This window comes from Anguilla anguilla, chromosome 1 (assembly GCF_013347855.1).
Source record: "Anguilla anguilla isolate fAngAng1 chromosome 1, fAngAng1.pri, whole genome shotgun sequence".
In the NCBI taxonomy this organism is placed as follows: Eukaryota; Metazoa; Chordata; class Actinopteri; order Anguilliformes; family Anguillidae; genus Anguilla; species Anguilla anguilla.
In genome coordinates, this window is record NC_049201.1 from 4,664,348 (window position 1) to 4,687,180 (window position 22,833).

Sequence of the window (22,833 nt, forward strand, 5' to 3'; positions counted from 1 at the left end):
CAGACAATAACATACTACATAAAAGACACTGATCTTTTACCCCAGGTTTTCTTAATGAATCATAATTAACAGATTAAAAGTCCCACTAAGTTCCTGCAGGTGGCAGCACACTGCCATAATTTTTTTTTTTGTTTTTAAATAACGAAAAAAATGGAACAGCAACAGGTGCAATATTCCGGACACGTGCGATTCTGGTGCGTGTTCTCGAATAGCCAGCTCCACCAGCTTCAAGGAAACATCCTTGTTTGGCACTGATTACAAAACTTAAAAAGAAACCGTTGATATTGATAAAAAATCGAAACCAAAAATCAATGATATTGACGTAGTGTGTTTGGCTGCAATCTTAAGGTGTCTAGAGCTGGTGGCAGAGGTGTCGAAGCCCCTCTTTCTTTGGTTTGGCAAAGTTTTTCGTCAAGTCTCATTCCAAAATGCCCAAAAGCTCTCAGCTGGCTTGGGTCTCATAGAGGGACACATAAGCTTGATGGAGACTACATTTTCCCCCAGCTTTATGTCACATGGGGTTTTTAGGGACACATCGTTAATGATTAATGTGGCCATTGGACTTTCACTGTGTTCCCGTCTGGTTTTGAGCCTTGTGGTCTCAGCGGAAACCACCCAAAACTGGCCCAACAGACGGTCATGCAGGGGCCAGAACGGTCGGAGCACGTGGGGCTGCTTTCTGCAATGTGGAAACAAGGCAGATGCATTTTTTTTTTTAAACGTAGATTATTACTGCAGATGCAGTACTGACATTACTGACATTACTGACATTACTGACCGCTCCACTCCCAGTCACTGAAGGCACTGCTCTGCGCTGAAGCGAAGCGGCATTCGGCGCTGTACCTCGGTAGAGGCTACTGGGCGTGTGACCCAAAGGGCTGCGGGTTCGATTCGCAGGTTGGACACTGCCGTTGTACCCTTGAGTCGAGGTCCTTAAGCTGAAATGCCTCAGTACACATCCAACTGTATAAATGGGTACTTCGTTAAAAAATAGTAGTCAAAGTTGGATAAGAAAATCGGCTAAACGCCCGTAATAAAAATGTGAAAAAGATAACGAATTTGAGTCTGTCTGAAATGTCTCGTTAATTTTCACAGAAACTGAAAATTGTGGTAAAACCCCTAAAAACAGAACAACGACAAAAACAACAAAAAAAAAAAAAGGGGGGGGGAACAGTACTCAAACCGACGGCTTATTGGCCCACAGTCAGGCTGCTCAAGAGGACTTTCATCGTCAGCAGAGACGACGGTAAGCCCCGTGTGATTAAAGCTTTGGACAAGCGAGCCCACTAATCTGCCCCCATGAAGAAAAGGACAGGAAGAAAGTGAACTGCTGTTTTTAAAGTATAACTGTTATACTCTTAACACACGGCCTACAGTTATACTCTTAACACATGGGCGATACACACCTTGGGAAATAATTCTGATATGAAGATTTCCCTTTTCCTGATTTTACATTTTTTTGTTTCTAAATGTTTACAAATCTGTGGGTGAGTACTTGTTTATTCAAGTAAAAGGTCCCAGCCCTGCTTAGCACCAGGAGCTAGTGTACACCAGGGGGTGGGGGGTGGGGGGGGGGGGGGACAGAACCACTGCCTGCTGTATAAAGGGGTCGCGGTTGTAACGGCCATTTTCGGTTTTGGTTACTGTTTGCGGTCCTGGATTTCTGCTGCCTTAGGATGGAGGGAAAAGACGAAATGGGGGGGGGGGGGCACGGCAGGGCTGAGGAGATAAAGAGAGGGGACAGAGAGATAGAGATAGAAAATGGGGGAGAGAGGAGGGCAGTGAGAGAGGGGTAAAGAAGAGAGAATGGGAGCGAAAGAGAGCTTGGGAGACAGCGGCAGTGGAGACAGAAAGAAAGGGAAGAAGGAGGGAGAGAGAGAGAGAGAGAAGGATAGAGAGAAGGAGAAAGAGGAGGGGAGGAGGAGGAGGACGGCAGTCGCAGGACCCTCTCAGGCAGTCTTCTGGGCCACGTGGATGAAGTAGCAGGGGGGCTTCGTCACGCCGGGGGTGTAGTTCTGGAAGTCTCCGTAGACCGTGTGCTGCACCTGGCCCCCGAACGCCTCCCGCAGGAGCTCCGTGAAGTTGTCCAGCCGGTGGGGGTAGTAGGACAGACGGAACTTACTGGAGGAAAAAGCACGGAGAGTCACGTGACCTCGCAAGCACAGGGAGTCACGTGACCTCACAGCGCACCCCCCCCCCCCCCCACCGTACTGTCCGTTACCACGCAGTTCCTGAAACCCGTTGTGATCAACTCTGACGCGTACGGTCATACGGTGCTGTGAGACAACCCCCCCCCCCCCTCCAAAGAAAATAGCCCAGAGCAGCCAACACTGTTTAAGTCTGAAACAGGGCCACCAAAACCTGTTCCTGGAGATCTACCGTCCTGCAAGTCTTCCACACCAACCCTAAACGAAGCACACCTCATTAAACAGCAAGAGAGCTAACACCCTGTAGGTGTTCACTCCAGCCCTAACAAAGCGCACCTCATTAAACAGCTATAGATCTCGCTGAGCTGCTGATTAGTAGAACCAGGTGTGCCAAATTAGGGCTGGAATGAAAACCTACAGGATGGTAGGTCTCCAGGAACAGGGTTGGGCTGTCCTGCTCTAGCTGTTGAATGAGGTGTGCTTTGTTAGGGTTGGAGTAAAAACCTACAGGATGGTATATCTCCAGACACAGGGCTGGGAAGCCCTGTTTTAATGGGACGGGGGGACAGAAACTGCCCTTGGCAGCACCCTCAGTGTACCTTTGTATCTTTTGAGAGCTTTGCTCCATTACACAGAGGTGCATTTTTCACATTCAAGAGCTGGAGCAGTTCAGTCCTGAATACCAGATACAAGTACAACCTTGCCCCCCAACACTCCGTAATACCTGTATTCAGGTACAACCATGCACCCACCCCAAATGCTCCCACATATTAAAACCAAGTTCATCTGCCTGCACACCCTCCCACGTACCTGAACTCAGGTAGGACCATGACCCCACACCCTCCCGCGTACCTGAAGTCAGGTAGGACCGTGACCCCACACCCTCCCACGTACCTGAGCTCAGAGATGCTCTGTTGTCCCATTGGCTGTGGCACCTGTATGGTGTAGTCCAGGGTGATCATGTGAGGTTTGTTGTCCACCCACAGCACGGAGGTGGAGATGTCCTGAGTCAGATCACTCTGGAAAACAGGATCACAGGTCACACACACACACACTTGCACACACACACACAGCTCTGGCCCCTCCACTATTCCGCGGTTTAGTTACGGTTTAGATCCCAGCGTGAACCGTAACTAAACCCTGGGCTTGCAGGAGGAGGGGGGGAGAGCAGTCTCTCAGTGAGAGCTGTGTTCACAGATCCTCTCCTCCTCCTCACATGATTACCACAGCAGGTGAGCTCATACTGGGCCCTTCAAACCGCTCGCAATTTCAGCTCTCTTAACCCTTTGAGGAGAAGGTTTTTCAGAATGGTTTTTTTTTTTCAAAATTCCAAGTCTGTGTTCTAGACCTCCAGTGCTTTCAATCAGCTGTAGTGATTGTCCAAAGCACTTTACAATTGATGCCTCTCATTCATCCATTCACACACACACTCACAGACCCACGGTGAAAGGCTGCCATGCAAGGTACCACCAATCAGCTCGTTGGGAGCAATCAGGGGTTAGGTGACACTTTGACACGCCCAGGGCGGGGGATCGAACCGGCAACCCTCCGACTGCCAGACAACCGCTCTTACCTCCTGAGCTATGTCGCCCCTGATTGTGACATCAGCATTAGAATGTTCGGTTCAGAACGTTCTAATGACACATTTGTGACCTCACACCTTAAAGGGCCAGACTCCAGCCCGCGTCAGCTCCAAGGGTGCAGTGCTTTCACAGCGCCGCCAACTGAACTGACTTCAGGCCTCCCCTTCCCACGGCCTACTTTTCACAGGCTCGGGGCACCCGTATATTTTTGAGCGCCGGCCACTCCCCCCGTCGCTGGCAGAAAGAGAGATCTTTCCCGACACCACGGAAATATGAAACGTCTCTCGACATGGGGCAGCTGTCTGGTCACTGCCACTCAATGGGTCTTCAGTAAAACACAGCAGGCATTTTTTTTTTCAGCACGCAGCACGGAAAGCGTTGCTATGGCTTTGGGACTGTGCTATACAACACACATGCATTACAAGCTTTCAGAATACCTTTCTAGTCTGGGTAAGCACAATGCCCCGTTCTCACAGATTATGAGTGGCTATCACAGACATTCAAATTCTACACTACTTGTGCAAGGGTTAGCATTAATATACAGGTAAAGCAGGTTTCAATTTGAACATAGCACATAAAATTGTGGGAAGGTGGAAGATTTATTATTCTGCTCATATTTCGTAGTGAGCAAGGTTATTCATTTGATAATATTTTGTTTATTTTTCTTTCCCAAAGATTATGCATGGTGCTAACCTAAATGGAGCTCCACAGCCTGTCGCACACCAGCCAGCCGAGACTGGATTTGACCAAAGGTTGACACAGGCCACAGGTGCTCATAGCAGAGTATGACAGAGTAGCACAGGTTGACAGCCCACAGGAGCTCGTAACACAGTGAGACAGTGTAGCACAGGTTGACACAGGCCACAGGAGCTCTTGGCACAGTGTGACAGTGTAGCACAGGTTGACACAGGCCACAGGAGCTCATAGCACAGTGAGACAATGTAGCACAGGTTGACACAGCCCACAGGAGCTCATAGCACAATGAGACAGTGTAGCACAGGGTGACACAGCCCACAGATGCTCATAGTGGATTTTTAAAGGAAGCACAGGTTGCCACAGGCCACAGGTGCTTGTAGCACAGTGAGACAGTGTAGCACAGGTTGACACAGGCCACAGGAGCTCGTAGCACAGTGTGACAGTGTAGCGCAGGTCGACACAGCCCACAGGAGCTCCTCTACCTTGTAATAGATGTTCTTTCCCTGCGGCGCCCTCCCGGTCTCCAGGATGTAGTCATAGTTACGGTGGTCGATGATGAGGACTCCGCCGGGCTTCACCATGCTGGCGATGTTCTGCAAGGCCAGCTTCTGGTCACTCTGGTCCCCTGCACAGGTCAGGAACAAAGGTTTGGGCAGAAATACAATCAAATGTGTCTTATTACTAAATACAAAACACCCCCCCCATATGACTGTATCTATACATTATAAGGAAAAAGATGGAGGTGTTGGCTGCTTGAGCAAGTGGCATAGAAGTAGAAAATACAGTGCATGGCCAAAATAATGTGGACACCCCTTGTAATTAGTGGTTTGGCAACTTTAGCCACACCCACTGCTAACAGGGTGCATAGTCAAGGACACAGCCATGTAATCGCCATAGACAAACACTGGCAGCAGAACGGGTCACGCTGGGTGTGATTTTCGGGTGTCCACATACTTTTGGCCATACCGTGTACGTGAGTATTCAGACAGCATTGAGAACACAGATACACAGAAACTCATGTAAATTGAAATTCTCATCCATGCCACTAACCAGTCCATCAATCAATCAGTCAATCCAGGAAACCTGTCAATCAGCACAGCATCATACGCAGACGTGCACATGTTCACGTGTGTTTGCACACTCCCAGGTCTCCTCTCCGAGCGTGACCCTCTCTCTCTCTCTCTCTCTCTCTCTTACCTTTGAAGTCGGGCAAGTGGGCGAACGAGTTCCCCAAACAGATGACCGCGTCGAACCCGTTCCCCGGCTTCTCCACGTCCTCCGACAAGGTCAGCCAGTTGGCCTCCTCGATCACTAGCAAACACAGACAGGGGAACGGCCGGGATTAAACACGCTTCCCACGGGACGTCCCGAAGGCCGGTCGCCCGGGGGAACTCACGGCTCACGCGCTGACCCCGCCCCAAACCCCGCGGCCGCTTGGCGGAGGTCTCACCCCATTGGTCGAAGGCCGGCTCTTTTCTCCTGTCCCATCTGGCCTTCAGCGCGTACTTGAGCATCTTGTCGCTGGCGTCCACGCTGACCAACTTGAAGCCCTCCTCCACCAGCATGATGGAGTCCACCCTGCACACACACACACACACGCACACACGCGCACACCCACACACGCACACACACACACGCATGCGTACACGCATGCATGCACACACACACACACAGAGCAAAATACAACCGTTAGTTTCACATTGTATCGCTGCTACAGACTGGATAATACTGTGTTCACACTGCATAACACTGCTGCGGACATTGTGCAATTCAACTGAATTCACGCTGTAAACGTCATTTAAAATTGCACACGCATAAACAATATAGCCTGAGAGGCAGTGCTGTATTGGGAATACAGTCATGGCTACAGGGGTGTTGTTAGGCATGATGCAAAGCAGAGTGCTGGCAAACGCTGTAGCTGTGACTGTGTTCACCATATGGCACGCCCTCGAGTGCTGTATTACTTTTATTACAACGGTTACTGAGTATAGAACCAATTTATTGATGACACAATATTTATTTATTTTGTAATATTATTTCACAAGTAACGGTTTGTGTGCGGAGTGATACTGTTTAGAAAACAGGCTGTTTGAATAACTGTCACTGTTTTGGATTTACAATCACTGCAGAACGCGGTCTCAGCCAATCAGCATCCAGGATCAAAACAACCCCTTTTAGAACACCTGTTTATACAGCTGGAGGCAAGACTGAGGCAATTCGGATCGTGCAACTCGCACAGGGATTTGAACCCGCAGACCTCCGGTAAACAAGTATCTTTCACCTTCAGCACTGCCTCCGACTGCCAGCCTAAATGATCTTAAGGAAACCTCAGGGCAGCCCTCTTATGGCTTCGTCTGTCAGTCAATCTCCACCCTCCTACCTACCCCCAGTGACAACTGCAGGATGCAAATGGGAATAATTTATCATCAAATCTGTCTGGACTACTCATGCACTGAGTGCCAGCGGAGAAGGAATCCAGACTAGGGAGGGAGGGAGGGGAGGGGAGAGAGAGAGAGAGAGAGCTAGAGAGAGAGAGACTGAGAAAAGAAATATGGACACCACTCTCAAGAAGCCGAGATCCAATGACTGCACAGCTGTAGGGTCGCACTACCGAAGGCATTCAACGGGACCAAATTTAGCAGGAATACTGCCCCCTGACCCTCTGACACCAAAGACCATACCACAGACTTGTTTACTGTAAGGGAAACAACTGTACGTCCAACTAGGGCACATGGACAAACCTCAGCAGCTACGGGCCGAATCTTGCCACGGGTACCTTGAAGAGACACTTACTACATGTCCGAACAATCAGATAAGAGTGAAGTATGGGTCATTTGCTAGAGGCCTCACCTGCTCAATCACTGAGACAACGTGATTGGCCCACATGCTAAATGGAGGAGCACCCCTGACTTCCTATTGGCTGACTGGTTTGGAGCTCCATCGAAGCTCAGCTCCTCTCCAGTTCTAGATAGGCGTAAGTAAAAGTGGCAAGGGAGTGTGCATGTGCAAACAAAGCCAACGCATTCTCAAAGAAAGCACAGCCATTACTTGTTGCATCACTCGTTGGAGGTATGCTGACACAGTATAGATATCACCTGAATGCAGCCGGATGCATTTAAACTTACGACTAACACTCTTCAATCTTCTCAGTGGCCAAAAGGACCACCTCTGGTGGGCTGTATCAGGTGCTCAGACCACCAGTGAGGGAACACTTGACTAAGCCATTCACTAAGCCCCGTGCCGCATAAGGAAGAGCTGCTTATCACATTTCGGGAGGTACTTGCACTGTATGACTCATAGCCTTGAATCACAAAAGCGAAATTCAGAGAAACACATAAGTGTGCAGAACAGTGTGAAGGCCAGACTCAGTGTATCCAGTTAACCCCAGTCATCTCACAAACACACACACGTGCGCACACACACACACACACACACGTGCACGCACGCACACACTCACACACACATACAGAGTCTCACACACACATGCACGCACACACAGCCTCACACAAACACACACTCACACACAGACACTCATACACACACTCACACACACACAGTCTCACACACACATGCACGCACACACAGCCTCACACAAACACACACACACACACACTCACACACAGACACTCACACACACACTCACACACACACATGCACGCACACACAAACATGCATGCACACGCAGTCTGACACACACATGCACACACACACTTTCCAAAACCTCAGGCAATGACCCAGTGGCAGGAACACCTGCTTAAGGCAAACATCCAGCCAGATATTTGAGGAATGATGTGCAGCTGTTCATGGTGCTCTGGCAATACCACTCTCCCACACTGATAAACAATCGCTTGGGCATGGGGGATCCCTTCCATCTAAACGCACAGCGTGGCCAAACACAACGTCCGACTGAAGAACATATGCGCAGGCGCTGAACTTTCTTGGAGCTTGGAGACTGCTTGTCTTTAGCAGCTTCACGTTTACCCTCCAAACTTCGGTACTGAGGTTAAAAAGCAAGAAGATGGCCACTGGGTGGGTAATCTTCTCAATGTACCACTCTAGCGTCCTGGAATCGAATCCAGGCCGTGCCAGTAGCTACCTGCTATGGCTACCAGCCCAAAGCATGGTGCATAACTGCTACATCTCATCTCTTGGGACAATTGCTGCGGTGGGTTCACTTGCAGAAATGTAGAGCCAGAGAAACACATTGCTTGCTGATTTTAACTTTTTTTTTTTTTTTTTTTTTAATGCCGACCAGATCTTGCATTGAACTCCGCTGAACTCTGCCTTCTTCTCCTACAGAGGCACGTTTGACTTACTGCAGGGAAGTGCCACCGCAAGAGTCTGCCCCCTGACTTTTGGACGGTTTCCATTTCCACATAATGTCAAAGGTCAAAGGGTTAAACTTCAGCGTTAACCTCACAGAAGCAGCACTACTTATATTTGTACTCGTGACGTCATAAACCCACCGACCCTTCCGAGCAGGAGGGGGCCTTGTGAATTAACACCTGCTAACTGACAGCCCTGCTAATCGTCCTGCATTTTCCCATGGGAGCAGCGTATTAGTCGGAGGGGGGGGGGGGGGGGGAAGGCAAAGGGGAAGGGGGGGGCCGGGTAAGGGGAGGGGGTGGGGGTGGGGGTGGGGGTGGGGGGGGCATAGGAATAAAATGCTCAAGGCCTCTGTGAGGGCAGAATCAATCAACTCTGTCACCCAATCAGAGCAGAGGCGGTGTGAGGAGGCCGCCTGTCGGCAGTGCTGGAGGTAGCAGCCGCCAGACCAGCTAGACGCGCCCTGATAACAGAGGATTGCCGGCAGCAACCTGTAATTCAGACGGTATTCGGCAGCCAATTCTGCGGCCTTTCCCTCCGCACGACTTCTCCCTGGCTCCGCGTTAAACCAGCATGCACCTGCTCGCGATCTCGCGCGCCCTGTCGCGCTCTCTCGCCCTCCCTCTGGACTACAGCTGGTTGGAATAAGCCAATAACGTTTTGTTGCGGTCACATTTTAAACGTCGTGTTGTTGTTATTATTATTGCAATTATTATTAGCCTATTCTTGTTAGTAGTAGGCCTAGTAGTAGTGGTCTTAGGGTACGTCTAGATGTCTGAGATGGCAAACTGCCAAACAGCTCATTTAATACCCTTTTTACATTTTCTGTAGTCTTTAATTTGCTTATTTTGCACTTTTAAAAACCTTTTTTTTCCCCTTTAGATATAGTTAATGATTAATTGCCAATATTTTCAAGTCTGGAAAACGGAAATATGTGATGGAACTTTAATGGATTAAATAAATAAACGACCCACCCTATCCTGACACATACTCCAACAGCAACAGTTTTACACTGTTCTCGCTTTTTCATAGCCTCTGTTGCGATAAAATACATCACAGTATTAGAGCACAATAGTTATCGATAAGATCGTTATACAGCGTTAACACCACCTGCATAACAACCCTCAGTCATTTTACCAGCTGTGCACTCAATGGGGCACATCAGCTAAAACCAACCAATAAAGAAAATATAACGAAAGTTGCAGTTAAATGAATTCAGGAATGCAGCAGCGTATAAACAGCGCCGTTATATCACCAAATCAAAGGGACTATTAATAACTAATGCCAAGGGGACCACACGAACAGGGTCTTCAAAAATCGCGAAGATGATGCAACGGTCTATATGCAGTTGCCTCATCGGCGATTGCCAATTTCAGGAGGGGGGGCGGGTGAATGAGATTCGGCATGGACCACAAGACCATTCGTCGAACTGTTTCAGCCTAGAAATAGAAGACGGGCGCCAAATAAATGAGTAAGGCGATAACATTACAGACAACTGCAACGTGCTGTTGCGCGCGTGGGGCGAACGGCGGAGAACCGGATCGGTGACCTACCCTGTGCCGCACGCCACATCCAGGATCCTCTGGCAGCCGTGCTTCTTCAGCAGAGACACCACCCAGCTCCTGTACTCCTCCGTTCTGCTCCGCGTGTCTCCGATGTACAGCTGCCATACTTTCGCCGCCTTGCCATCGGCGTACTGATCCGGTAAACCTACGGCGGCTACACCGAGAGAGCGCGTCCGATAAACACTGTCGACCATGCTGTCGTTATTTACCTACGTGGGCGAACAGGAGGTCCCCCTTTAAATACGGTAAAGAGCTGGAATGCAAATACAGTAAACTTGGGTGCCTGTGGCTAAACGTTTTCTCTATTTCAGGCAGAGTTCCGCTTCTATATAAACCTGGCAAATACAAGCTTCCTTCCCGTTTTGTCTTTTTTTGCGACTCACGTTAGTTAGTTTTTTTTAATAGGTCGATGGAGACCTCCGGGATAGGGAAACTTTAGACCAATAAGATGCCTGTATGCCGTCACACCTTCTTTTCTATTGGTCCGAGTGAGAGATGACGAAGAGCAAATGAACATCTACATTGAGAAGAATCCTGTGTCAAATAGCCCCGCCTTCAAAGTTGTGCTGGGCCAGACGGGATTTGTTCGGAGTCTGGCTAGAACGTAGCCTAACTGTTAATGAATGACAGATACTATCGATAAACAAAAATGAAGAATATGAAGAATACGGATTTCAGTTAATATGAATCTTCGCAAAAGTCTTCACGTAGACGAACAATAACGAGACTACATTTCATGAATACACCCGCACACAAATGAATGTAAGCTACAGTATCTAGCAAAGTGCATGTGTGAGTGTGTGTGTACATAATACATGCTTACATAAAAAATACATTCTGCTGGGCGGGTCAGATTTTAAAGCCCCCCAAAATAATAATGTGATGCAAAGTACATGTTTATTTAAAAAATGTCTACTATATTTTACTTTTCTTTAACTAAATTTGAAAATTACACCGAAAGAGTAACCCCAAGGCCTCCACCTGCAAGTTAGATGCGGTCCAGATCCAGTATCGCTGGCCTCCCCTTGTGATTGGTGGGTTTCCATCCAGTAGCGAGTCGGCCACCACCCCCTTCCTTGGGCCACCGCAGCTAGGCAGTGGGCTGCACTGAGCATGCTCAGTGTGTTCCACGACTGTTCAGGAGCCAAATTTAATGCTTAGTCTGAGAGACCAATATAAAAGTACAGCATGTTCTGTCTTGAGCCAGTCACTTCCACAATAATTAAACAGGAGAAAACACAATGACAGCAACAGATATTTGATCACAATGTTTTTAACTGAAAATTCTAACACTGATAGAATAGTTAGTGGCCTAGTTAGTCACTACCCGTTGGAGAGGGACACGTTGCAAACACGTCGAAAACAGCACCAAAACCCAAAGCCAGTCGTTTTTTTATGCACATTCACAAAGCAGCTGCTGCACTGCACACAGCGTCGTTGTCATAGCGTTCTAAGAGCTTCAGCTGGTTTTAAGGACCCTGTAAGGAATTTTGGTTGGTATAATCTGCCTGAGCATGCCTGGGTGTTGACTTGAATGGGGATGGACTTGCTGGAGATTTTGCTGGGTTTTTTTTTTTTGTTGTACTGGTTAGCACATTTTTACACAGCCAATCTTCTTTTTCTTGATATTCTTGGACCCCAAAACATGTCAAATAAATGTGCAACTCTAGTTGGATGTATTTTGGAGCGAGATGGTGAGGTGTCCCCCACCCTCCCAGCCACTGGAGAGAAGTTTATTTAATTAATATTTATTTAGTTAATATTCCAGTTATTTGTGTTTGGTTCTGGGTTGAGGTGACTCTCAGAACAGAAGTTGGCACAAAATCCTGAAACGGATCGGTCCTTGTCCCAGTCACTTTTATTAACTGATTTTACCATAGTCTAAACATATTCGCTGAATAGTTTTGCTGACACTCTTTCATATTGACCTGAATGTGTTTCTGACGCTTACATTACATTACATTACATTACAGGCATTTAGCAGACGCTCTTATCCAGAGCGACGTACAACAAGTGCTTACACATCTCTTAGCCTGTTAAAAATACGGCGACAAGCTCTGTTTTTCGACCTTAGCATCAGCCAGAATCAGACCGAAGTTCATCTCATACAGGAACAGACTGCCTCAAGGGTATTTAGACTTTGAATCTTCCAAAGTTGAAACAGTCCTCAACTGTTTTGACGTTTTACCAGGTTTTCCTTCACTGTGCACATTCTATGTCATGAATCCTTTGTGAAGTGACCACACAGACTGTTTTAATTTCAGATATTTGGAAAAAAAAGTACAGCAGACAACAGTAGAGATCGTAATCTAAACTGAAAACCATACTGGAACAGCCCCAAAAGACTAAAAGGAAGATAATTAATATTATCTTGAGACATCACAGGGGAATGGTATGTGCAGTTCTGGCAAATAGATGTCTAGATGTACAGCGTGGTCTCTCTCTTTGAATAAAAGCATCTTCTCAACTGCCATTTGTTTTCAGTATCAGCTCGATCTTTGAGAAGATCGAACTGCCTGCCTCAGGAATGTTTTAACCCATATAGATTACTAATGGACTGTGAGACTAGGTTGTTAATACAGAAGCTCAGCTACGTATGGAGTAGATCATAAACACTTTAAAAATTTTTTTTTTTTTTTACATAGCTTGTTATAATTGTGATCGATATCTGATCAGGATTTGTACTTTCCCTTTTGGTCAATGGAGGTAACGTGCATCAGTGCTTCAGTGATGTTGTGTTTAAACTCTCAGGTCTGAGAAAGTTGTTGGCCAGGTCTAAACCAAATATTGCTCATATTACTTAACATTTCATTACAATCACTTGTAAGTACTCTTATTTTATTAGGGGAATGTGCTTATTTTCTCTAACGCTGCACGTCGTTCCTGATTTTTGTTATTGTGGATAGGAGCATGTGCTAAATGAATGCATTGCAAGCTATCTTCATAAATACGTTTACACATAACTTTTGCTTTACAAAAAAGGTTTTTTTTTCTTCATACGAATTAAAGATAAGGTGACTGTCTTTGGAATGGAAACTCTTAAGGCTCCAGCTAGTCTTTTGGAGGCTGATTTAGTTAGATCAGTCAAACATCTCCCATCTCCTAACCTTGCTTTGACCACATGGACAAACCCGTTTGACCCGTGGACTCCAAACCATCTGGTTTATAAAAAAAAAAACACTTGTTTTCTTTGTCAAATGAGTAACTGTTAAACACAGACTTGCCAAAAGAGTGTGTCTTTGCCACATGGGACCAAAGTCCCAGGTCACAGTAGGAAATGTAGGGTTTTTACTTGGCCAGAGTGTCCACACTCATTGGTTCCTTGGCCTAAATCGATCACTGATTGAAAAGAAAAAAGAAACCTGTAGACACTGTGGCCCTCCAGGACTGGAGTTAAACTTGCAGACACTGTGGCCCTCCAGGACTGAGGTCAAACCTGCAGGCACTTGGCCCTCCAGGACTGGACTTAAACCTGCAGACACTGCGGCCCTCCAGGACTGGAGTTAAACCTGCAGACACTGCAGCCCTCCAGGACTGGAGTTAAACCAGCAGACACTGCAGCCCTCCAGGACTGGAGTTAAACCTGCAGGCACTGCGGCCCTCCAGGACTGGAGTTAAACCTGCAGACGCTGCGGCCCTCCAGGACTGGAGTTAAACCTGCAGACACTGCGGCCCTCCAGGACTGGAGTTAAACCTGCAGACGCTGCAGCCCTCCAGGACTGGAGTTAAACCTGCAGACGCTGCAGCCCTCCAGGACTGGAGTTAAACTGGCGGATGCTGTGGCCCCCCAAGACTTGAGTTTTACATCCCTTGATGAGAGGCTGAGCATGCAGTGATATTGAAGCTTAACCAGGTGAGACTCATGCAGTGATATTGGGGCCTAACCAGGTGAGACTCATGCAGTGCCTTTGGGGCCTAACCAGGTGAGACCTCATGCAGTGATATTGGGGCTTTACCAGGTGCACATGGAGGGCCACAGTCTCTCCTGGTTTTTGTGATTCCCCTTCAATCAGTAGCCACTATAGGCCTTGGAAACAAGGTGCGTACACTCTTTAGCCAATCAATGACTTAAATTAAGCATTTAAGTGCAGAAACACATGAAAAACCAGCAAACACAGCAGGCCTCCAGGATTTCAGTTTCAGATCCTCACCCACACGGAATTACAGAGGGGCATCCCTGTTTGGAAGGGGGACCCCAAATTCCTTCAATAAAACCCTCAGGTGAGGATCCTTACCCGACACACACCTCGTCAGAATGGTGAGATTCTTAGCAAAATGTCTTCTATTAGCCATCTTTGTTCAAGCAGCAAAGTACATTGTAAAATATTAGAATTTACCAATGTATTTTTATTTTGTGTAGCCTAAAATTTAATATTTTAACATTCTTAATTTAATACTGAAGAACACAGGAGGAGGGAAATTTTAACCCAAAAATGCTGTCAGGAATGTTTGTCAGGAATAACAGCAGTTGTATCATGCAGCATCTGCAAAATAGGATTATAATTTACTGCCATTTGTCTTATTTTTCCGAGGGCACTAAGAGAAATAATAGCAATCGTGTCCAATGACAAGACCAGAATAAAATATAAATCTGCAAAATGTGTCGTTTAAGACCCACGGTGGAGCGCACGTTTCTGAAGCTAAATCTAGTTCCGTCGAATGTGCTTTGGTCAGTAGTTACGTCCCCCATTCGCATCCACCGGTTCTCTGGTGACTCACAATGGCTTTGTTCCGGAAACAGACAGATCATCAGATCTGTACCGACTAACGAAACAGAAAAGTGCACTGCTAAGGGCTACAAGGACGCAGACAGGGGAGAAATGAATAGGTGACTGCTAATACTCACGAAGAGTTTTTTTAACCTTCCTGCCATTGTTTCTAATCATTCGTACTTATAAGAGACCTTTTTTTAACAGAAAATGGAATGTAGTATTACCAGGACTCGACGATATGGAACTACACACAAGGATGACTCGGAGGCTGAGGTGAGTGGAAGACTGAGAAGACTTCACTTGAGGGCAGAACTGCGCAAACAACAGAAAGACAATGTTAACAGGGCAAACACGAGAAGCAACAGAAACTGGGGGAACCAGTAAGCTAAAGGCAGACACAAGAGCTACACAAACACTACACAAGGACCAAGCAAGTCTAATTGAACAGAGGACTTAAAGACAGACATAGTTCTTAATGAAACAAGTCATAAGTGCTAACAGTAATCACACCAATAATCCAATGAAATAACCCTAAAACTAGGAACGAGACACGCAAAAAATGGACAACACTAAGAAGGGGGGGCAGGTGGCCTCTGGTGGTCAGAAGCAGGAACTGCGACAACTATTAAATATGCCGAAATAAAACAAAATCTGTCAAGATACTGAAACACTTAAATATACGGGAAAAATATACACATTTTTGCTGCTTTCAGATTCTGCAACATATTTTTGTGAAAATTCACTATTGTGAAAATGTTTTTATTGTATTTTCAAAAAGTCTACATATTTAAAATATATTTCATTATGTTCAGTTTTTGTACGGAATATCCAAATCATTTCTTATTTCTCCAGTCTCTTCTCAAAGTTTTCATTTTCTGTCTTATTGCTGGTCTGACACCAAAAGTACAGATTTTCAAATTCACGTTTCGTGTTTTTTCTAAAATGATTCAAAATATTTTCCCTGTTCGTCACCATTAACATGTAGTTTCATCCCAGAACATCCATCCATGCATAATCTAACCCATGTATTCCTGGTCAGGGTCACAGGGGGTTATAGCCTATCCCAGCATGCATTAAGCAGGAAGCAGGAATGGACTGTGGACAGGTCACCAGTCCAGTGCTGGGCCCACCATTCACTCACACACTCATACCTGTGGGCAATATAGAGTTAGTCCAATTAGCCTAACCTGCGTGTATTTTGGAGTCTGAAGCATTTCCTCGGGGTACTCCGGCTTCCTCCCACAGTCCAAAGACCTGCAGATTAGGAGTGTAGCACAGTGGGTAAGGAACTGGGCTTGTAACCGAAAGGTCGCAGGTTCGATTCCCGGGTAGGACACTGCCGTTGTACCCTTGAGCAAGGTACTTAACCGGAATTGCTTCAGTATATATCCAGCTGTATAATTGGATACAATGTAAAATGCTATGTGAAAGTTGTGTAAGTCGCTCTGGATAAGAGCGTCTGCTAAATGCCTGCAATGTAATGTAATGTAATTCCCTCGCTTGGATATTGATGAAGAGGGTTTATTTCTAAACACTGTATGATGAACACAGCTTTGCAAAACTTGTTTTACTGATATTTTTATGACATTTTCCTGTAATAAACAAGGTCTTTTTTCCAAACTGACACATCTCCAGGAATTATGATTGCTATATGTCAGGTTCATCAATCAGAAAAAAAGGTTATAGTAATAAATGCTGACTGACTTTCACCAGCTGAGTAAAATCTCTCAATATGAACGCTAGGGGGCACTAGAGTGCCAGGGTTTGTTTCGTGGTTTTTTTTTTGTTTTTTTCTTTTAATCTTTTTCTTTTGCTTCTGTGCTTATTCAGAAAGTCAGAAAGAGGCTGCCAAAACTGGGATTCTTAAGCCTTAAATTATACAGAGAGGGTTTCATCACTGTTGTTTTTAAGTCTCTACAGCTAGAATGGCTGCACATTTCTCCCTCAGAGGCATATCTGGCGATTTGTGAATAGAATTTTTGGCCAGCAGTAAATCTGCAGCATCCTTCTGAAATAACAGCAAACAGCCTCGTTGTCTGTCGTATGCCTGCTGTAATTATTATCATTTCAGAAGCTTGTGCTCAGTGTTCGTTTCTTCTCGGTTTTGACTCGGTGAACTTTTTTTGAAATCCAGTTCCCTCTGAAGCGACGACACAAATCCCAACGTAATCCCAACAGAAGCGTTTAGCGGCGTCACTTCAAATGCGCGAAGCCTGTAAATCCGGTTTGCAGTAAAATACAGTTTCTGCCTGAAGGAACAGCACCAGCAAATTAGGAATAGAAAGAAAAAGACTCACGCCCTCGCTTAATGCTCCAAAAACAAATGTTGATGTATAATTCATCATGCAAACGGTTGATGTTTTCACTACATATGTCGTCATCAGAACCTGTGGAAAAGTTTTTTTTTGTCTTTTGGAGTATTTCAGCAACAGTGTGTGGGTCATTTGTTTCTATTCTTATCATGTTTCTGGGACCCATGACCTTGCACAAGGTTATTCATATAATTATTTTAGTGAATGTATGTTTGCTTTGGGGCGGTATGGTGCTGCAGTGGTTTTCCTGTGTCCATGTGGGTTTTCTCCCACACCGCAAATTTAAATTGCCCACAGGTATGAGTGAATGATGTGTGTATGGTGTGTGTGCCCTGCAATGGAATGGACCTGTCCAGGGTGTATTCCTGCCTCTCACCCAATGCACGCTGGGATAGGCTCCAGCACCCCCCGCGACCCTGACCAGGATAAGCGGGTATAGATAAAGGTTTATGTAAGGCACCAACAATAGATATTTACTACGATTGCAGCACGTCCGGGTTCACTGAGTTTAACTCTTTTAACTGTGATACCTAATCAATCCACTAGGTGGTTTAAATGACTGTACGTGACATGCATTGCACTGTTTGCTGTGTGACTGTGATGCAAGTGCAAATTCACAATTATACTGCTCACAGATCCTTTTATCCTGTACAGCATGCATGCTTTGGCAATGCAGGCAATTCATTCACAACCACTTGCCCTGGTTTCCGGATATGTTATGGAATTTTTTCATAAATTCAGTTTAGCGTATGGGCTAAGCTCCATGTTGTTTCCCTTCAGGCCTGTAATCCTCATTTTTATCTGGTGAACAGTGAGGTCACTGAACTTCACAGTTGTTGAAGTGGCTTTAACCTTCTTGGACAAGCTGCTTTTCAGGTAGGTACCGATCTTCCCAGCTTTTCCCAACACAGTTCCCCTCCTTTGGTTCTTGGAAAAAGTGATGTTTGACACATCATGAAATAAAAATAAATAAATAAATATTGAACACTAAATCTCATTTGGATATTTTTCTCTGCCCATGAATGGCTCTTTGCAGTGCTACATGCTGGCCTGTACTTCACCTAACGTTACCCCCCCCAAACATCTCTTCTTATCTGGCCCGACTTATCTGCACTTGACCTTTGAGAGAGGACTATATTTTCGCTCCACATTTCAATTTGGCCATTGGCACAAATGGGAGCAGCCCAAATGGAAATTTTCGCCCAGGACGAAGAGCGACTGACAACAGGCTTCTGCCCAGGTGACTGGGACTTTTGCCCCCCCTCCCCCTATATTTTTGCTCCACATTTCAATTTGGCCATTGGCACAAATGGGAGCAGCCCAAACGGAAATTTTCGCCCAGGACGAAGAGCGACTGACAACAGGCTTCTGCCCAGGTGACTGGGACTTTTGCCCCCCCCCCCCCCCCCCCCCCGCATGTGGAAGATTCCAGAATTGCGGAACGCGTACCCACTGCACAGCTCGGTAAATATTTAAAACGAGCTTGGGCAAATTAAGAGTCATGGGCAAAAAGAAAAAAGAAAAAGGAAGCATACATTATGCAACTGTAAAAAAACCTCTCAAAACATGAAAAAAAAAAAAAAAAAAAACCCAAAGAAGAAGAACTCTCAGTTCGCCTCTAGATCCCTTTATCTCCATGGACATCTGTTTAGACCTCGGCTATCTCAAGCAGGATGTCCGATAATCGACCCACAGTCAATAAGACAGTCAGCCCCAATGGGCCTCTAAAGCAAGGATAGCAAGGGATAGCTTGCTCGGAAAACGGCTTCCGTTGACGGCTGCTTCAGCTCTGGGCCAGAACCACTAGGGGGCGCTGTATTTCTCAAGTGATAGTTCTTAAAGACTAAATTGTGGCCTTTCCTGAGCACAAGGAACCCTAGAATTGCTGTACTTTATAAGTGTTACTGACGGCATGCTTGGTTTGCGCAGACATACATACAGGAAGGATTTTTTTTATGGCCAGTGATTGGACGTGAGCCTGGGTCAAGGGGGAGAAGTGAAGGAGAGGGAGAAAGGCCAGGGTGTGGAGAGAGAGGGAAAAGCGGGGGCAGCAGGCGTATAACAGCATTGTTAAGGCTTTTTCATCGGATATGTGAGATAGAGGTTTTCCAGTGGACAGAGAACAGAGAATTGGGGGACATTATAAACATGAAGAAATAACTGGACACAATTAAAAAGTAGTCTCCCTGAAAACACAAAGCACTTATGGGGAAAATTCTGCTTTGATTCCCATTTGGTTGCATGTTGAATTATGATGAGAAAGTCCCCAAAACTGTCTTAGAATAATTTATTATCTTTAAAAAAAAAAGTAATAGAACCTTTCCGGACGTGTTGCATACAAACTTGCATGGTTCTGTCATTACAGAGGACACAAGTCCAGTACATGTTTAGAACGTGCCTAGTTCGAGCACTAGTACAAACAAAGATTTGTTTAAAATTTGCCAACATTCCTCAAAAAAAAAAAAAAAAAAAATTAAGATGAACACATTTCAAACCTAAAAATTATTTTTTAACCTGAATTCCGAGCTCTGGAATTCCATACAGTAGCTACATGTCTGTCTGCATTTCCTATTTTCTGACAGTAGAGGTCACTGTTTCCACACAGACTCACTTAATGTTAAAATGTGCTTGGTTGCACAGATTGTGGATAACAACATCTTCAGTTCCACGTAAAGTGTCAATCTGGAAAGAAAATCAGCGCAAGACCTTGGAAATTCTGACCTGCTGATCAGCAGAATCCAATCTCTTCTTATCTGACCCCAATCTCTGAACTTGACCTTTGAGAGAGAACTGGATATTCTCTGTAATATGGACATCTGTGCCACGAAACGTCAATTATGAACAAAAGTTGTTACCACCCAAACTATGAGATTGTATATGGGATATAATGCACTACATGGCCAAATGTTTGTGGACACCTGGCATACAACATCTCATCCAAAATTATGGGCATTCATGTGGAGTTGGTCCACCCTTTGCAGCTGTAACAACCTCCACTCTTCTGGGAAGGCTTTATACTAGATGCTGGAGCATTGCTGCAGGGATTTGCTTCCATTCAGCCTGAAGAGCATTAGTGAGGTCAGGCACTGATTAGGCAATTATGCCAGGCTCGCAGTTTGCTTGCAGATGCCTTGCTTTCCAATAGATCCTAAAGGTGTTGAATGGGATTGAGGTCAGTGCTCTGGGCAGGCCAGTCAAATTCTTCCACACAAACCATTTATATAAGGACCTCGGTGTGTGCCCAGGGGCATTGTCATTCTGAAACAGGAAAGGGCCTGCCTTCCCCAAAATGTTGAGGAAGCACAGAATCTTCTAGAATGTGAATGTGTACTGTAGCATTAAGATTTGCCTTCACTGGAATTAAGAGGCCTGGCCCAAACCATGAAAAACAGCCCCAGACCAAAGTGTCCAGTCACTTTTAGTCATGTAGTGTACTTATGGACTTTAATAAAATGATGGATGTTTATTAACATAAGAGAATGATACATTGATCAATCAATCAGTCAGCCAATCAGTGTGTTTCTGCAATTGTAATTGCAATGTATCACAGCGAACTGAATTTGAATGGTTTGAGATCATTCTGTTTCATTGAGAATCACCCTGTTAGTTTCTGTCTTTTTATGTACAGCACATTGAGTTGCACCCGCTGTCGGAAATGTGCTTTATAAATAAAGTTTGATTGATTGATTGATTGAGAATAACAGAAAGTACCCTCCTTTGAAAGTCACAGCTTCCTTAACAGAGGGAGTGTCCCCTGTTTGTGAGAGCGAGTACAGTGGTGTGTCTCCTGTATTCTGTTTTTGAGCCTAGTGGTGTGTGCGTGTGTATGTGAGATTATGAGTGAGTCTGTGTGTGTGTGTGTGAGCGTGTGAGTGTGTCTGTGTATGTGAGCGTGTGAGTGAGTCTGTGTATGTGAGATTGTGAGTGAGTGTGTGTGTGTGTGTGAGCGTGTGAGTGAGTCTGTGTGTGTGAATGAGCGTGTGAGTGAGTGAGTAAGTGTGTGTATTTCTGGCTGTAAACGGTGTGTTGACGCTCATGTGGAACACAGCTGGAGGTCTGGGGAACCTGTGTCCTTCCTCAGTGGGCCCACAATGCCCCCCCTCCCACCCCTCAGGCTGTCCCACACCATTGTCCCCCCTCCCCCCTCCCCGCCCCCCCCAGCACCATCCTCTCCTGAACGTAAACAGCCCCCGGCACTCTGCCAGCACAACCTCTCAGGGTCACTGTATCTGGGGGAGGGGGGAGGGGGGGGGGCAGTGGGGAAGTGGCGGGGGGGGGGGGGGGGGTCATCTAAAAGTTTCCGCTCCGGATGACCACAGCAAATCAGGAAATAATTGGTGTCGCAGAGCGCTGCAGCCTCACAAACAGCGTGGTCGGGGGGCGGGGGCGGGGGGGGCAAAGCTCCGTCAGTTCTTCCAGCGCCGGGAGATGTTGTGCCGGAAAAAGGTCCCGATCGGTATATCCGGCCCCCCCACCCCGCCCCCCGGTCCGATGCCAAGGCCGACGCTCTCACACGGACCGGCGAGGGGCACGAGAGGTGCCAGGAGGGGTATTGATACGTTACCTATTCCCCAAAACCAGCAGCTGGGGCGAGCGGTTCAAGCCAACGATGAGGGCCGCGCACCCTCGATGAGCTTAGCAGCGGGATGGAGCGGGACAGAGCGGTACAGAGCGGTACAGAGCAGGACAGAGCGGTACAGACCGGGACAGAGCAGGACAGAGCGAGACAGAGCGGTACAGAGCGGTACAGAGCAGGACAGAGCGGTACAGAGCGGGACAGAGCAGGACAGAGCGAGACAGAGCGGTACAGAGCGGGACAGAGCGGTACAGAGCGGTACAGAGCAGGACAGAGCGGTACAGAGCGGGACAGGGTGGGACAGAGCGGGACAGGGTGGGACAGAGCGGGACAGGGTGGTACAGAGCAGGACAGAGCGGGACACAGCAGGACAGAGCGGGCCAGAGGGCCTGGCGCCTCATCTCCTGAGCCCAGGGGGGTGTGCTCTGCGGTACCAGCCTGGCTCTCATTGGCTCTCATTCGTTAGTCACACGGGAAGCCGCATGGGGTGTATTTGAAATGACAGAAAATGATGTAGCTTCCAATACCACCCCTATTCACACACACACTCTCACGCACATGCACACACACGCTCAGGCATGTACACACACACCCACACATGTACTATACACGTGCACACACATGCACACACACACATACATTTCCCCAGGGAGGGTGAAAATGGGGCTCTTGTTTGGATATGAATGAAAAGCATGGGTCACTGACCAGTGCCAACTGTGTGTGTGTGTGTGTGTGTGTGTGCATTTGTGTCAGTAAGTGAGTGTGTGTGTATGTGTGTGCGTACATGTGCACGTGTGTGCCTGCATGCATGCATGCATGTGTGTGTGTGTGTGTGTGTGTGGTGTGTGTGCGTATATGCATGTATGTGTGAGTGTGCGTGTGTATGTGTACCTACGTGTGTGTGTGTGTGTATGAG

The 22,833-nt window shown here is 46.6% G+C and overlaps 1 protein-coding gene and 1 long non-coding RNA gene across 3 annotated transcripts; one reads left to right on the forward strand and one right to left on the reverse strand.

Annotated features, from left to right (window-relative positions):
* Positions 1-1,801: 1,801 nt before the first annotated feature.
* Positions 1,802-10,775, reverse strand: gnmt (glycine N-methyltransferase). The gene is made up of 6 exons (XM_035395394.1): positions 10,306-10,775; positions 5,877-6,004; positions 5,624-5,737; positions 4,909-5,051; positions 3,042-3,166; positions 1,802-2,121 (listed from the first exon to the last, which is right to left on the reverse strand). Exons 1-6 carry the CDS (start codon positions 10,509-10,511, stop codon positions 1,950-1,952), a joined length of 888 nt encoding a protein of 295 aa, XP_035251285.1. The 5' UTR covers positions 10,512-10,775; the 3' UTR covers positions 1,802-1,949.
* A 3,571-nt stretch (positions 10,776-14,346) lies between these two features.
* On the forward strand, positions 14,347-20,265 carry LOC118215031. Of its 2 annotated transcripts, none has more exons than XR_004762753.1 (4): positions 14,347-14,538; positions 15,234-15,302; positions 18,122-18,217; positions 19,982-20,265. It is a non-coding gene; the product is annotated as an uncharacterized LOC118215031 (long non-coding RNA). The 2 variants fall into 2 exon arrangements; XR_004762752.1 differs by lacking the exon at positions 14,347-14,538 and adding an exon at positions 15,032-15,145.
* The last annotated feature ends 2,568 nt before the right edge of the window (positions 20,266-22,833 follow it).

Coding starts and splice junctions, on each gene's coding strand:
- gnmt (XM_035395394.1), bottom strand. CDS start 10,511: ATGGTCGACAGTGTTTATCGGACGCGCTCTCTCGGTGTAGCCGCCGTA. Junction 6,005..10,305: donor GATGTGGCGTGCGGCACAGG/GTAGGTCACCGA, acceptor GTGTGTGTGCAG/GGTGGACTCCATCATGCTGG. Junction 2,122..3,041: donor CAGAGCATCTCTGAGCTCAG/GTACGTGGGAGG, acceptor TTTTTCCTCCAG/TAAGTTCCGTCTGTCCTACT.